This window comes from Somniosus microcephalus, chromosome 18, assembly GCF_052327205.1.
Source record: "Somniosus microcephalus isolate GS21.2 chromosome 18, FLI_Smic_1.0, whole genome shotgun sequence".
Taxonomy (NCBI): Eukaryota; Metazoa; Chordata; class Chondrichthyes; order Squaliformes; family Somniosidae; genus Somniosus; species Somniosus microcephalus.
The window spans coordinates 45,832,868-45,847,161 of NC_141004.1; the positions used below are offsets into that span (position 1 = coordinate 45,832,868).

General features: G+C 44.3%; 1 protein-coding gene across 3 annotated transcripts in view; it reads right to left on the reverse strand.

The window, feature by feature from the left end:
- The window catches only part of LOC147105247 (ADP-ribosylation factor-like protein 8A), a 60,933-nt gene extending 54,882 nt beyond the window's left edge, over window positions 1-6,051 (reverse strand). Inside the window, exon 1 of one of the 3 annotated variants that reach the window (XM_086011405.1) lies at window positions 5,652-6,040. In XM_086011405.1, the coding sequence (XP_085867531.1) occupies window positions 5,652-5,774 (123 nt within the window). In that variant the 5' untranslated portion in view covers window positions 5,775-6,040. Of the gene's footprint in view, window positions 1-5,626 lie in introns of all 3 variants that reach the window. The other 2 variants (XM_086011404.1, XM_086011403.1) reach the window with 2 other exon arrangements.
- Window positions 6,052-14,294: the final 8,243 nt, after the last annotated feature.

The following is a 14,294-nucleotide window of genomic DNA, read 5'->3' on the forward strand; positions in this document are numbered from 1 at the left end:
AGGGGTCTGTACTGGGGCCAGAGCTTTCCACCAGCTTTCATCAGGTGGGGGAGTTCAGAACAAGGGGACAACCTTAACATTAGAGATAGGCCATTCAAGGTGATGTCAGAAAGCACTTCACACAAAGGGTAGTGAAAATCTAAAACTCCCCATCAAAAAGCTGTTGAGGCTTGGTCAATTGAAAATTTCAAAACCAAGATTGCTTGTTTTTAAGTTAGGCAAGGGTATTAAGGCTTACGGAACCACGATGGGTAGATGGAGTTAAGATACAGACCAGCCATGATGTAATTGAACAGGCTCGAGGGGCTGACTGGCCTATTCCTGTTCCTATGTTTCTTCCTTCCTACGTGCCTCAGTCACTGTGGTCTCCTGGAACTCGTTTTGATTGTCTCAGGGTGTCGGAGAGGAATAACCCTGAATTCTTTCTTTTACCCTGAATTGGCCTATTTTTCTTTTACAATCTGATTTTTTTTTGCTTCTCAGGAGATTGCATGGTTATTGGTGTTTGGGGAGCATTAGGGATAATGATACTCAGTTGCAACATGATTGTATGGGACAGGCTCAATGATCCAGCTGGTCTTTTCCTGTCTGGTCATTTTTGTATGTTCGTATTGCATTCAAATCTGACAGTGCGCCTTCTTGAATCAGCCCGTGTCATTTTTCCTTTCATTTTGTACCACGCACAGAGGCTCTATTGTGCTGAAGTCCCTATTAATATTTATTTAACAATGGTTTCCCTACCTATGAAATGCTGGCCAAAAACTCAAACAAAACCACACCACTATGCAGAAAAGAAAAAAACAATGGTCAAGAAAGAACGAGATATGCGCGAGGTGAAGTTTATTCTTTCTTGCACACCTATCTGCCCAAAGTGACTATCCAGCCCAATGCATGGAATTAAAGTGCCCATTCTCAGACACGTAAAACATTAATCGTTTATACAAGTGTAATAGGAAACATAAAACCAATGTCAAATATATTAATAAACTATCAAATGCAATTTGAAAGGATATAGCGCCTCTAATATTTAAGAAAGCTATTGCGCAATAATGAACTTAGCAGCTGTTATTTTCTGGCAAAAAGTGATTCGACTTCTGCTTTGTGTCACCTCACATGACTTCTGATTGATCATGACATTTCAGTCACGTGAAGCAACGGTTCTAGAAATCGACTGTGGCAAATACTGCAGAAAGAGAGACCCTGGTGTTACAACGAATGCTAAGCCCCAAGATAAAATAATTACAGTATATAGAAGTAACGAGCTGGAGTGTCTGAACGGTCAAATGACATTTGCAAACTGCTCAAGCTGTGGGGGTGGGGGGTGGGGGGGGGGAAATATCACCTGAATCATTGTTCAACCAAACTGTTAATCTACGTCAAGCTTGGTGTCATCTAATTACGTCTACTCGTCTTCTCTCTTCCTTTGTTCAATCTTGGTGATAACTTGCACTGTGAGCCTTGATTTTTCAGCTGGGATTCTCAGTTAACAAACAGCAATAGACACGAATTGTCCAGTTTAAGTATTAAGATACTGCATATTTTAAGTGCAAATGAATGGATGCTTTGATTTTGGCAAGTAATTTTGTACCCGACTCCAATCTGATTCTCTATTAACTGTTCGGTGATATAATTAAGAGGATACTGGATGGGTAGGAGTAAATTAAAAGATAGCAATCCAACTGAGGAGTTCAGTTGACATAGTTATCCACAAGAGTTTATGCAGTTTGTCAGTTATCTGCAACCCAAGACTTAAGAGTCAACTTGGCTCCAAGTCAGAAGATTGTGGGCTCATGCCCCACTCAAGGACTTAAGCATATAATCCAGGCAGTAACCCAAGCAGTACAGAGGGAAATAAAAACAGAAAATCAGTACAGAGAAACAGAGTTAACGTTTCAGGTCGATGATGAAGGGTTGCCTGACCTGCTGAGTATTTCCAGCATTTTCTGTTTGGATTTCAGATTTCCAGCATCCACAGTATTTTGCTTTTGTTTACAGTACTGAGGGAGTACTGCATTGGTGGAGGTGCCTTGTATCGGCTGAGGGGCCCATTTGCCTGTTCAAGCGGCGCAAAGTATCCCACGGCACCATTCAAAGAGGACGAAGGGAGTTGTCCTGGTGTCTTGACCGACATTTATTAGTCAAGCAAACCGTAAAAACAGATTAACTGGTCCTTAATCTCAATTGCTATTGGGACCTTGCTGTGCACAAACTGGCTACTGCAATTGCTTACAAAAACAGTGACAAAACTTCCAAAATAATTTGTTGCCTGTCACGCACTTCCATTGGTATCCATTGGCCGGCAAGGCAGTAATGGGAGGGTACAAATTCAAAATAATCATAAAGACTTAAAGGGGAGGTTAGAAAAAATGTTACACAAAGTGGATCGAACGTGGAATTATCCGCCACGAACTATAGTTGAAGCAGCGAACCCCAACTCCCCCGCAAGTACTTTAAAAAAGAGAATTATAGATAGTTGCCTGAAAATGAGGAATATTGAAGGGTTTGGACAGCAACCAAGATAGTCGGTTTAGACTATATGGCTCATATGGGGAAAAAAAATATTGCTGCTAATTTAATGGACCAAAATGGCCCGTTTCTCTGCTGTAACTTTGTATTTTCTACAGCTGTCATTAGTTAGCCTTGCAAAATAGTACAGCCCCCACAGAAAATGAGTTTGCTGGCATAAAATTGACAAAACCTCACAGGATATCAGCATTCAAAAGATGGTGAATTAGAAAGGAACTCTTGTTCCTCTATTTAATACAACAGAGCTACAATGCGTCACTGTGTAACCGAGAGGTAAAGTACAGTCTGGTGGTTTGAAACATCCCACAAATAAAATGGCTGCGCTTTCTCTAACCTTCTCAACTCACTTCCTGAAAGCAATGGCTCATGTCAGGGTAAGGTTTTATTGGAGCAGACAGCCATCTGGTGCTTCACCCAAGTGACCAGCCTGTGTGCGAGCCTGGACAGTAATTATCAGCAGCTACTTGTCTGTAGGAAGGCATCAAAGCCAAATCCGATCCTCAGCTGCCTATATGGATTTTTCCAGCAGGGTTCATTGGATAGTGGTCAGTGCAAACCTTTGATTGTATTCCTGGGTAGGGATGGTGAAAACAAAGGCCAACTGTAGCGCCAACCACCCCAGTGGAAATCAACAATCTCAGTGCAGACCAAGGATCAAACCTAGAGCCATCCAGGTCTACATAATTCACTACCTAACCAGGCAGCATATTTACACAAAGGGCTATCTGAATGAGAGAACAACTTCAAAAACTTCAAAGTTACAAAGTTTGAATTTCAGAACTGCACTGCTGTAATGATACGATGGTAAAAGTACTTATCTTAGTCAAATGTTGGTTTATTCTCCACAAAAATCTCTGAAATGGCACTTTTTAAAAGCACAAATCACCAAATAAGAGTTGCGGAAGAAGCACAAAACCATCATGATTGCGGCTGGTAGCAATACGTACAACAGAAAGTTAAATTAGTATGAGGTAATAAGCTATGTGGAGAAGTCTTCATAATTAGTATATTGCAGCATATTGTACTAAATAATTTACATAGATATGGCAGATATCATAAAAACATTTCATTAGTATAAGATTATGAACAAATTTTACTGGTTAACAAAGTAGCTATTAAAAGTGAAAGGTGGCCTTATGGGTGGGCATTAAGCAGTTTCAACACAACTTTATATTAGTTTATTTTAAAACTTCCTTCCCAAGTAAAAGCTTAGCTGAAGGGTTCCAAAGAGTAACATTTCAATTGAGAGTGTTAAGATAATGTGCTCCACTGACATCTGACATGAATCTCTTTACAAACCAGTCCATATGGTCTTAAGAGCATCCTCCACTGACTTATGCACTGTTTATATCAAAATCATAGCAGGGGCATCTACCTCCTGATCAGAGTGCGTGGTTTATAGATTTTATTTTTATATGTCCTAAGTTCCATCTCCAGCTGTGCTGAGCTAGTTGATCTCAGCTGAGGAAGTCTGGGGAAAAACACTAGACATTGGGCGAATTCAGAATTAGGCTAGACTGTAATTCCCCTGGCCCAACTACACAGTCAACAAGCTATTCACAGGTTGGGCTCACATGAAACTGGGATGATATGCTGAAAGACAGCTAGTGCTCATGGGGAGGTGCAAAATCCATTTTTTTCAATTATTTTTTTTAAAAAGATGTCTCTCTATTAAGGATTTATTTGAAAAGAAAACTGGGATTTAGTATAAAGGGGTACAGAGTACATACAAAGATATTAGTTATAGTTTGAAATTAGTAACTTAGTAGTTAATTCTAATTTGAGTGTGTCTCCTTTTGATGTTTTTTTTCTTACTTTCAGTATAGTTTTAGCCATGGGCTAAAACATCAAGATATTGCAAAACCATTTTAACAGCACTAGGGACTGGGGAATAGGGAGAGGAAAGTGGCGTTGTGCAAAGGGGGAGAGACAGAGACATGTAATGGGGGGGGGGGGGGGTAGAAGAAAGAGTGCAACTCTACTTAAGGAGGAAGCAAGACAGAAAGGAAGAGATACTCCTGTTGCTCTTCTGGGAGCGAGAGGGACAGTTGGTGTCAGGACTTAGTGATTCCAGGTATAAAATAATGTATTCGCCAATTCACTATGGTCAAAGTCACAAGAAATTCAGATATTTATAATGAACATTCTATTAACTTGTAATGCTGTAATAAGAGAAAAAAAGTCTAAAGATGATTAAAGATCATTGCTATAATAATGATTTGGCTCATGTTCTGTCTCTATTCTAGCATAAAATACACAGGATTGCTTCGTAACCACAATGAGTTGCACAAACACTACCAAGATAAGGTAGCCCCAAGGTCCTGTAAAACCTTATTGACTTGCCGTATGATGCAACTAAATTGCAATCCATCTATTGCAATGAAAGTCACTTGCCCAACATAAATCAATCTGCACTAAAATACTCAACAATTATTACAGTATATAAAGCATTACAAGACATTTATTATTTTTAATAAAGCAACCCTCTGTGTTTGGGTACAACACAATCTCAGATTTGGCAACTCCAATAAATTCTCATAACTCCTCCTTTAGTGTTACAGCCTGGTTAACACTCCAGGACATATTCTCTCCCTCAAAGCCCTCAGTGAATGGTCTTGGCATTTTTTTTAATTTTTTTTTAAGTTCCACATTTTCGGTGTTTACAGTCCTTAGAAATTACAAGTACTGGCTGAATTTATTCAGTGCAAACCCACAAACATCTTCGTGACATTCATCCACGGAATGGGGGGGGTGGGATAAAAGGAAAAGAAAACTAAAAGGGCGCATAAAACAATGCAACATTGGCTGAACATAGTGACGGGCCGGAGAGGGTTAAGAAACTAGTCAGGAAGTTAAAGCTGGAGGTGTGGATCATGCGCAGAATGAGTTGGGCTTTTTAAAAAAAAAATTAAAGCACCATCTTTTATAACCTCCCAAAAAAATAAATACAAATGCACATTTGACGAGCAAGCATTGCAGAATTCTAAAATTGAGGTTGTTAACGATGTTATTTTTTAATATTAAAACAGCAGATATTATTCCAACAATTGGGATGGTTTCTATGGGGCTCTTTGGGAGCAGCTCCCTGGCCTTTGTGCACCTTATGATTCTCGCTAATACTCTACCGCTATCACGTTGACAAACGTCGTCTTGCCCGAGTACTGCAGCCCGACCAGCGTCAGCTCCATCTCCTCCTTCCAGAACAGCGACTTGAACCAGTCCAGCAGCTTGTTGAAAAGGGCCAACATCTTCCCGGCTCTCGGTGTGGGTGGATTGACTGGTTGTTGAGGGGGTGGTAGGGTGGGAGGGGGAAGGAAGCTGTCTGAGGGAAGAAAAAATTAAATAAATAAACTGCCCCGAGAGGGCCCCCCTCCCCGCTTTCGCCACTCGGTGCTTCCTCAATCCACCGCTGACTGGAAGCTCGAGTGTCAGCTGGGAAAGAGGAGGGGGAAAAAATTAAATTGCTCCCCCACCACACACACACACCGGCAAGAGGGAACCCAGCTCACAGTGCCCAAACTCCCGCAAACACACCGCCTGACTCCCCTGCAAATCACTGGCGCCACTCCTGGCCTGGAGGAGTTTACAGCAGCCCATCGATTTCAGGGTGGGACAAGCCATTAACAAAGCTGCTGCAACTGAAAGCAGAATTGGGAATCAATTTTTTTTTTCATGCCACTTTTCAAAAACGCAAGTCCACAATAATTGAGACTGTTTTTTTTAAGGACAGGCCTGCTGTGTCAGAAAACTTAATGTTACTGTACTTGGCCCTGCCAGGTCAGGTAATAAGAGTAAGAAGTCACACAACACCAGGTTATAGTCCAACAGCTTTATTTGAAATCACAAGCTTTCGGAGCACTGCTCCTTCATCAGGTGAAGTGGAGAAATGCATAAAGACACAGCTTATACAGTCAGAGAATAATGTCAGATGTTTACAGGTAATCTTTCCAACTGCCATTTATCACACCTCGGCAGAGAGATAATCACAGCAATCAAAGGTGTGAATGGTGTCCAAACAGGTCAGTCAGGAAAACATTACATCAAAGAACAATGAGGTGGGGTCACAAGGGGTAAAATGTTGCAGATGCTGGGGTCTGTATGAAAAACAAAAAAACAGACAAAAAACATTTTTTTTGCTGGAAATCACAGCAGGTCCGGCCGCATCTGTGTAGAGAGAACAAGCCAATGACGACTCGAGTCTGGATGACCCTACGTCAGGTGGGTTACATGTAGCGTGACATGAACCCAAGATCCCGGTTGAGGCCGTCCTCATGGATGCGGAACTTGGCTATCAGTTTCTGCTCAATGATTTTGCGTTGTCGTGTGTCTCGAAGGCCGCCTTGGAGAATGCTTACCCGAAGATCGGAGGCTGAATGTCCTTCACTGCTGAAGTGTTCCCCGACTGGGAGGGGTGTTCCTCGCTACAGAAAGTTAAGTCAAGTAATTTTAAGTCCAAGTACCCTTTTAACGATGTGATAAGTGTTAATTACTGCCAGTCAACCTCTCTGGCACTGAAAATTAACTATGACAAGTGTGGAGTTTATTTCCTTCAGGTTTTAATGTTTGAAATTTAAAAAAATAACATTTTCTTTTTACTTTTTTCTTTCTGTCTCCTTTTCTCCCAATCCAATCTTTCTTTCCCTCTTTATTTCTCTTTCTGTTCCAGATTTGGTGTGGAGATGCCGGAGTTGGACTGGGGTGGACAAATGTAAGAAGTCACACAACACCAGGTTATAGTCCAACAGCTTTATTTGAAATCACAAGCTTTCGGAGCGCTGCTCCTTCTTCAGGTGAAGTGGAGAAATGCATAAAGACACAGCTTATATAGTCAGAGAATCATGTCAGATGTTTACAGGTAACCTTTCCAACTGCCATTTATCACACCTCGGCAGAGAGATAATCACAGCAGTCAAAGGTGTGAATGGTGTCCAAACAGGTCAGTCAGGGAAACATTACATCAAAGAACAATGAGGTGGGGTCACAAGGGGTCAAATATTGCAGATGCTGGGGTCTGTATGAAAAACATTTTTTTTTTTGGCTGGAAATCACAGCAGGTCCGGCCGCATCTGTGTAGAGAGAACAAGCCAATGTCGACTCGAGTCTGGATGACCCTGCATCAGGTGGGGTTACATGTAGCGTGACATGAACCCAAGATCTCGGTTGAGGCCGTCCTCATGGGTGCGGAACTTGGCTATCAGTTTCTGCTCGACGATTTTGCGTTGTCGTGTGTCTCGAAGGCCACCTTGGACACCATTCACACCTTTGACTGCTGTGATTATCTCTCTGCCGAGGTGTGATAAATGGCAGTTGGAAAGGTTACCTGTAAACATCTGACATGATTCTCTGACTATATAAGCTGTGTCTTTATGCATTCCTCCACTTCACCTGAAGAAGGAGCAGCGCTCCGAAAGCTTGTGATTTCAAATAAAGCTGTTGGACTATAACCTGGTGTTGTGTGACTTCTTACATTTGTTCCAGATTTGACATTGAATTCACCATTCTAACTTCCACTTCCTTGTTTAGACCTTATGCTGTTCATTTCACAATCCTTCAATCCTTGGCCCCCTCCTATTTCTCATCTACATGCTGCCCCTCAGTGACATCAGCTAAAAACACAACATGTACATTGATGACACCCAGCTCTACCTCACCACTAATGATCCTGTTAAGCTGTACGGTTGCGCAGCGCTCCATGGGTCCCGTGCAGCCGATGAGCCGGAGTTTAAATTGAAAAATACCACGCATGCGTGGACTTTTGAATGGGCATTGCTTACCACCACCTCTCCCAACCCCTCCACTGTCTCTAATTTGTCACACTGCTGTCCGACATCCAATACTGGATGAACAGAAATTTCCTCCAACTAAATATTGAGAAGACCAACACCATTGTCTTTGGTCCCTGCCACCGACTCCATCCCTCTCCCTGGCAGCTGTCTGAGGCTGAATCAGACCGTTGACAACCTTGGTGTCAAGATGTCTAAAAATGTTAAAAAGACAAATCTAAAGGCACTGTATCTGAATGCACAAAGCATTCGTAATAAGGTAGACGAATTAACAGCGCAAATAGATGTAAATGGATACGGTATAATTGCGATTACGGAGACATGACTGCAGGGTGACCAAGGCTGGGAGCTGAATATCCAAGGATATTCGATATTTAGGAAGGACAGGCAAAAAGGAAAAGGAGGTGGGGTGGCATTGTTAGTAAAGGATGAAATCAGAGCAATAGTGAGAAAGGATATTGGCTCAGAAAATCAAGATGTAGAATCAGTCTGGGTGGAGCTAAGAAGCACCAAGGGGCAGAAAACATTGGTGGGAGTTGTCTATAGGCCTCCAAACAGTAGTGGTAATGTAGGGGATGGCATCAAACAGGAAATTAGAGATGCATGTAACAAGGGTACTATAGTAATCATGGGTGACTTTAATCTACATATAGATGGGCCAAACCAAATTAGCAATAATACTGTGGAGGATGAATTCCTGGAGTGTGTACGACCAGTATGTTGAGGAACCAACTAGGGAACAGGCTATCTTGTGCAATGAGAAGGGGTTAATTAATACTCTTGTTGTGCGGGGTCCTTTAGGGAAGAGTAACCATAACATGATAGAATTCTTCATTAAGATGGAAAGTGAAGAAGTCCATTCCAAAACTAGGGTCCTAAATCTAAACAAAGGAAACTATGAAGGTATGAGGAGTGAGTTGGCTATGATAGATTGGGGAACTTCATTAAAAGGCATGATGGTGGAGAGGCAATAGCTAACATTTAAGGAATGAATGCATGAATTGCAACAGTTATACATTCCTTTCTAGTGCAAAAACACAAAAGGAAAAGCGGCCCAACCATGGCTAATAAAAGAAATTAAGGATACTATTAGAGCCAAAGAGGAGTCATATAAAGTTGCCAGAAAAAGTAGCAAGCCTGAAGATTGGGAGCAGTTTAGAGTTCAGCAAAAAAGGACCAAGAGATTGATTAGGAGGGGAAAAATAGAGTATGAGAGTAAACTTTCAAGGAACATAAAAGCGGACTGTAAAAGCTTCTACAAATATGTAAAAAAAAAGATTAGTGAAGACAAATGTAGGTCCCTTACAGTCAGAAATGGGAGAATTTATAATGGGGAACAAGGAAATGGCTGAGCAATTAAACAAATACTTTGGTTCTGTCTTCACGGAAGAGGACACAAATAACTTCCAGAAATGCTAAGGAAGCAAGGGTCTAGTGAGAAGGAGGAATTAAAGGAAATTAGTATTAGTAAAAAAAATAGTGCTGGAGAAATTAATGGGATTGAAAGCCGATAAATCCCCAGGGCCTGATAATCTGAATCCCAGAGTGCTAAAAGAGGTAGCCATGGAAATAGTGGATGCATTGGTTGTCATCTTCCAAAATTCTATAGATTATGGAACAGTTCCTGCAGATTGGAGGTTGGCAAATGTAACCCCACTATTTAAAAAAGGAGGGAGAGAGAAAGCAGGGAACTACAGACCAGTTAGCCTAACATCAGTAGTAGGGAAAATGCTCGAGTATTATAAAGGATGTGATAACAGGACACTTAGAAAATATCAATGGGATTAGACAAAGTCAACATAGATTTATGCAAGGGAAATCATGTTTGACAAACCTACTGGAGTTTTTTGAGGATGAAACTGGTAGAATAGATAATGGAGAACCAGTGGATGTGGTGCATTTGGATTTTCAGAAGGCCTTTGATAAAGTCCCACATAAGAGGTTAGTGTGCAAAATTAAAGCACATGGGATTGGGGGTAATATACTGGCATGGATTGAAAATTGGTTCACAGACACGAAACAGAGAGTAGGAATAAATGGGTCTTTTTTGGGGTGGCAGGCGGTTACTAGTGGGGTACCACAGGGATCAGTACTTGGGCCCCAGCTATTCACAATATATATCAATGACTTGGATGAGGAAACAAGGGGGAAAAATTGAGTCGCGCCCCCTTCAGGGTGCTAACTTCGCCGAGTCGCTACTTTTAGCGCCCCGAGAAAATTAGCCACCCACGACCAAAATTGTGTGGTAGCGCCCCAAGGTGAAGCAGGGCGCTACAGGAAGTGCCCCACCTCCCTCTTGAGGCACTGCGAGGGATTATCGCGGCACTACGTGCCACAATATTGCAGGCCTTCCTCCCCTTCTTAAAGGGGAGGGGCCTTGCCCAGCTGGGCCACCGGGATCGGAGTGCCGGCAAAAGAGCCCGGCACTCAAGAGAAGTGCCGGGCTCATGGAGCGCAGTCGACACCCCGTGGGGGGGGGGGTGCTCAGGAGGCCAGGGACGGCAGCAGAGGCAGGTGCTGGCAGGCGGCCAGCAACAAAAGTGGCCGCCCGGCACCTCTCCTTTAAATAGCGCTGCCCCGGCCGCAGGTAGCCCCCTGACCCCATCGGACATAGCGTCCAGCAGTAGGTTGGGGGCGCTACCGAAGATCACGGCCGAGGCACGAGCTGGGTGCTGCGTACAGCGATGATGTCATCGCCGGCAGCGCAGCGCCACGGAGCGCTAACGGTTACCACTGCTGCTAACCTCCCGTTGAATTTCACGGGAGGCATTGGCAGCACCACACCCGGGTGCTAGTTGCTTTGGGCCCCATTAGCGCCCTCTTAACGGAAGGTGCAAAGCAACCAAATTTTTCCCCCCAAATGTAATATTTCCAAGTTTGCTGACGACATGAAACTAGGTGGGATTGTGAGTTGTGAGAAGGATGCAAAGAGGCTTCAAGGCGATTTAGACAAGTTGAGTGAGTGGGCAAATACATGGCAGATGCAGTATAACGTGGATAAATGTGAAGTTATCCACTTTGGTAGGAAAAACAGAATGGTGATAGATTTTGAAATGTTGATGTACAAAGGGACCTGGGTGTCCTTGTACACCAGTCACGGAAAGCAAACATGCAGGTGCAGCAAGCAGTTAGGAAGGCAAATGGTATGTTGGCCTTCATTGCAAGAGGATTTGAGTACAGGAGCAAGGATGTCTTACTGCAGTTATACAGGGCCTTGGTGAGACTACACCTGGAGTACTGTGTGCAGTTTTGTTCTCCTTACATAAGAAAGGATATACTTGCCATAGAGGGAGTGCAGCGAAGGTTCACCAGACTGATTCCTGGGATGGCAGGACTGTCGTATGAGGAGAGATTGGGTCGACTAGGCTTGTATTCACTAGAGTTTAGAAGAATGAGAGGGGATCTCATTGAAACGTATAAAATTCTGACAGGGCTAGACAGACTGGACGCAGGGAGGATGTTTCCCCTGGCTGGGGGGTCTAGAACGAGGGGTCACAGTCTCAGGATACGGGGTAGGACATTTAAGACTGAGATAAGGAGAAATTTCTTCACTCAGAGGGTGGTGAACCTATGGAATTCTCTACCACAGAAGGCTGTGGAGGCTAAGTCACTGAATATATTTAAGAAGGAGTTAGATATATTTCTAGACATAAAAGTCATCAAGGGGTATGGGGAGAGAGCGGGAATATGGTATTGAGATAGAGGATCAGCCGTGATCATATTGAATGGCGGAGCAGGCTCGAAGGGCCTATTTTTCTATGTTCTATGTTTCTATGGGGTAAAAATTCGGTTGCTTCGCGCCTCCTGCAAGCGCAAAGCAACTAGCGCCCGGGCGCGGCGCCGCCCACACAATTCAGCGGGAGGTTAACGGTGGCGCTAACTGGTAGCGCCCCGTGGCACTGCATCGCGGCGATGACGTCATCGCCGTGCGCAGCACCCCGCTTATGATCTTCGAGAGCGCTCCCTGACTTACCGCCGGACACTTTGTCCGAGGGGTCAGGGGGGCCTACCTGCGGCCGGGGAGGCGCTCTTTAAAGGCGAGGTGCGGGGCGGCCATTTTTGTTGCTGGCCGCCTGCCAGCACCTGCCTGCGCACCCGTCCCCGGCCTCATGAACTGCCCCCCACCCCTCCACGGAGTGCCAGCTGCGCTCCAAGAGCCCGGCACTTCTCTTGAGTGCCAGGCTCTTTTGCCGGCACTCCCGATCCCCGGGGGCCCAGCTGGGCCCTGGGTTGCGCTGCACAAGGCCCCTCCCCTTTAGGAAGGGGAGGAAGGCCTGCAATACCACGGCGCGATGTGCCACGATATTCCCTTGCAGTGCCCCAAGAGGGATACGGGGCGCTTCCAGTAGCGCCGCGCTTCGAGTAGCGCCCCGCTTCCCTCTTGGGGTGCTACCATTCAATTTCCATTGCGGGGGCAATAATTTTTCCGGGGCGCTACTCAATTTTTAGCCCTATGTGTCGTATTTGACCCTGAGATGACCACATGCCCATTCCATCACCAAGACCGCTTACTTCCACCTCCATAATATTGCCTGACTTTACCCCTGCCTCAGCTCATCTTCTGCTGAGGCCCTAATCCAAGCCTTTGTTAGCTCTAGACTTGACTAGTCCAACGCTCTCCTGGCCGACCTTCCATCTTCCACCATTCATATCTGTGAGCTCATCCAAATCTCTGCTGCCTGTTTCCTAACTCACACCAAGTCCCGTTCACCCAGCACCCCTGCGCTCGCTGACCTACATTAGTTCCCAGTCTGACAACGCCTCAATTTTAAAATTCTCATCCTTGTTTTCAAATCTCTCCATAGCCTCTCCCTATCTCTGTAACCTCCTCCAGCCCTACAATCCTCCGAGATCTCGGCGCTCCTCCAATTCTGGCCTCACGCGCATCCCCGATTTTAATAGCTTCACCATTGACGGCAGTGGCTTCAGCTGCCTAGGCCTAAGCTCTGGAATTCCCTCCCTAAACCTTTCCGCCTCCCTACCTCTCTCTCCTCCTTTAAGACGCTCCTTAAAACCTACCTCTTTGACCAAGCTTTTGGTCATTTGTCCTACTATCTCTTTATGTGGCTCGGTGCCCAATTTTACCAAGTATTTATAGCACAGAAACAGGCCATTCAGCCTAACAGGTCTGTGCAAATTTTGTTTGATAACGCTCCTGTGAAGCACCTTGGGACGTTTTACTACGTTAAAGGTGCAGTATAAATGCAAGATGTTGTTTGATTGGTTAAGGAGATACAGAATTGCTTGCTCTGCTTACTCAGATCCCAGATGCCCTGTAGAGGGAGCTGCGTGTTTCCATAGCGCTCTTCCAGCAATTTGCAGGGTAAAACTTCATGGAGATTAAACGGGCAAGGGCAAGTCTAACTAATGGTGGGCAGCGTTCATTGGCCTGCCACAGAAATTGGTGAGTCATTATGGCAACATCAAGGGACTGTTGCAACGTTCCCTCTAAGCTGCTCGGCTGCGCAGCTCTCTGCCGGCCCCACACAGCCCGGGACCAGCTTTTTCAATGTAAAGTTTCACGCATGCGCGAAACTATGAATGGGCTGCGCACCCCAAAAAAATAAGAGGGAATATTGGTTAGGAGTTGTATTTATGATCGGAAAACTGACACCGTTTGTAAACCATAGTGAACAAGTGGAGCTCTGGTTATTTTAAGGAGTGACATACATGTAAACAGATTCATATTTGTAAGCCAAACTTAAGGCTGCCAAGCCTCCAGGAATTAAAGATTAATCTCCTGGACACTGCTGCGAGCAATCTGGGAGAAAGGTCATCGGGACATTAAAAGAAATTGTGTGTTTTTTTCATTTTCTTTGAACAGTTGGCTCAGAGCTGCGATGTTATTAGCTGAATTCAGATTGGACACTCTGAGCACATGCAACATACCCACTTGCCCAGCATGCATCGGTACCATTCATATATTCAATGATTGAAATATTTTTTTCTTTAACTTCTAGCAGTTTCTGTGGAGTTGTTTTTCAA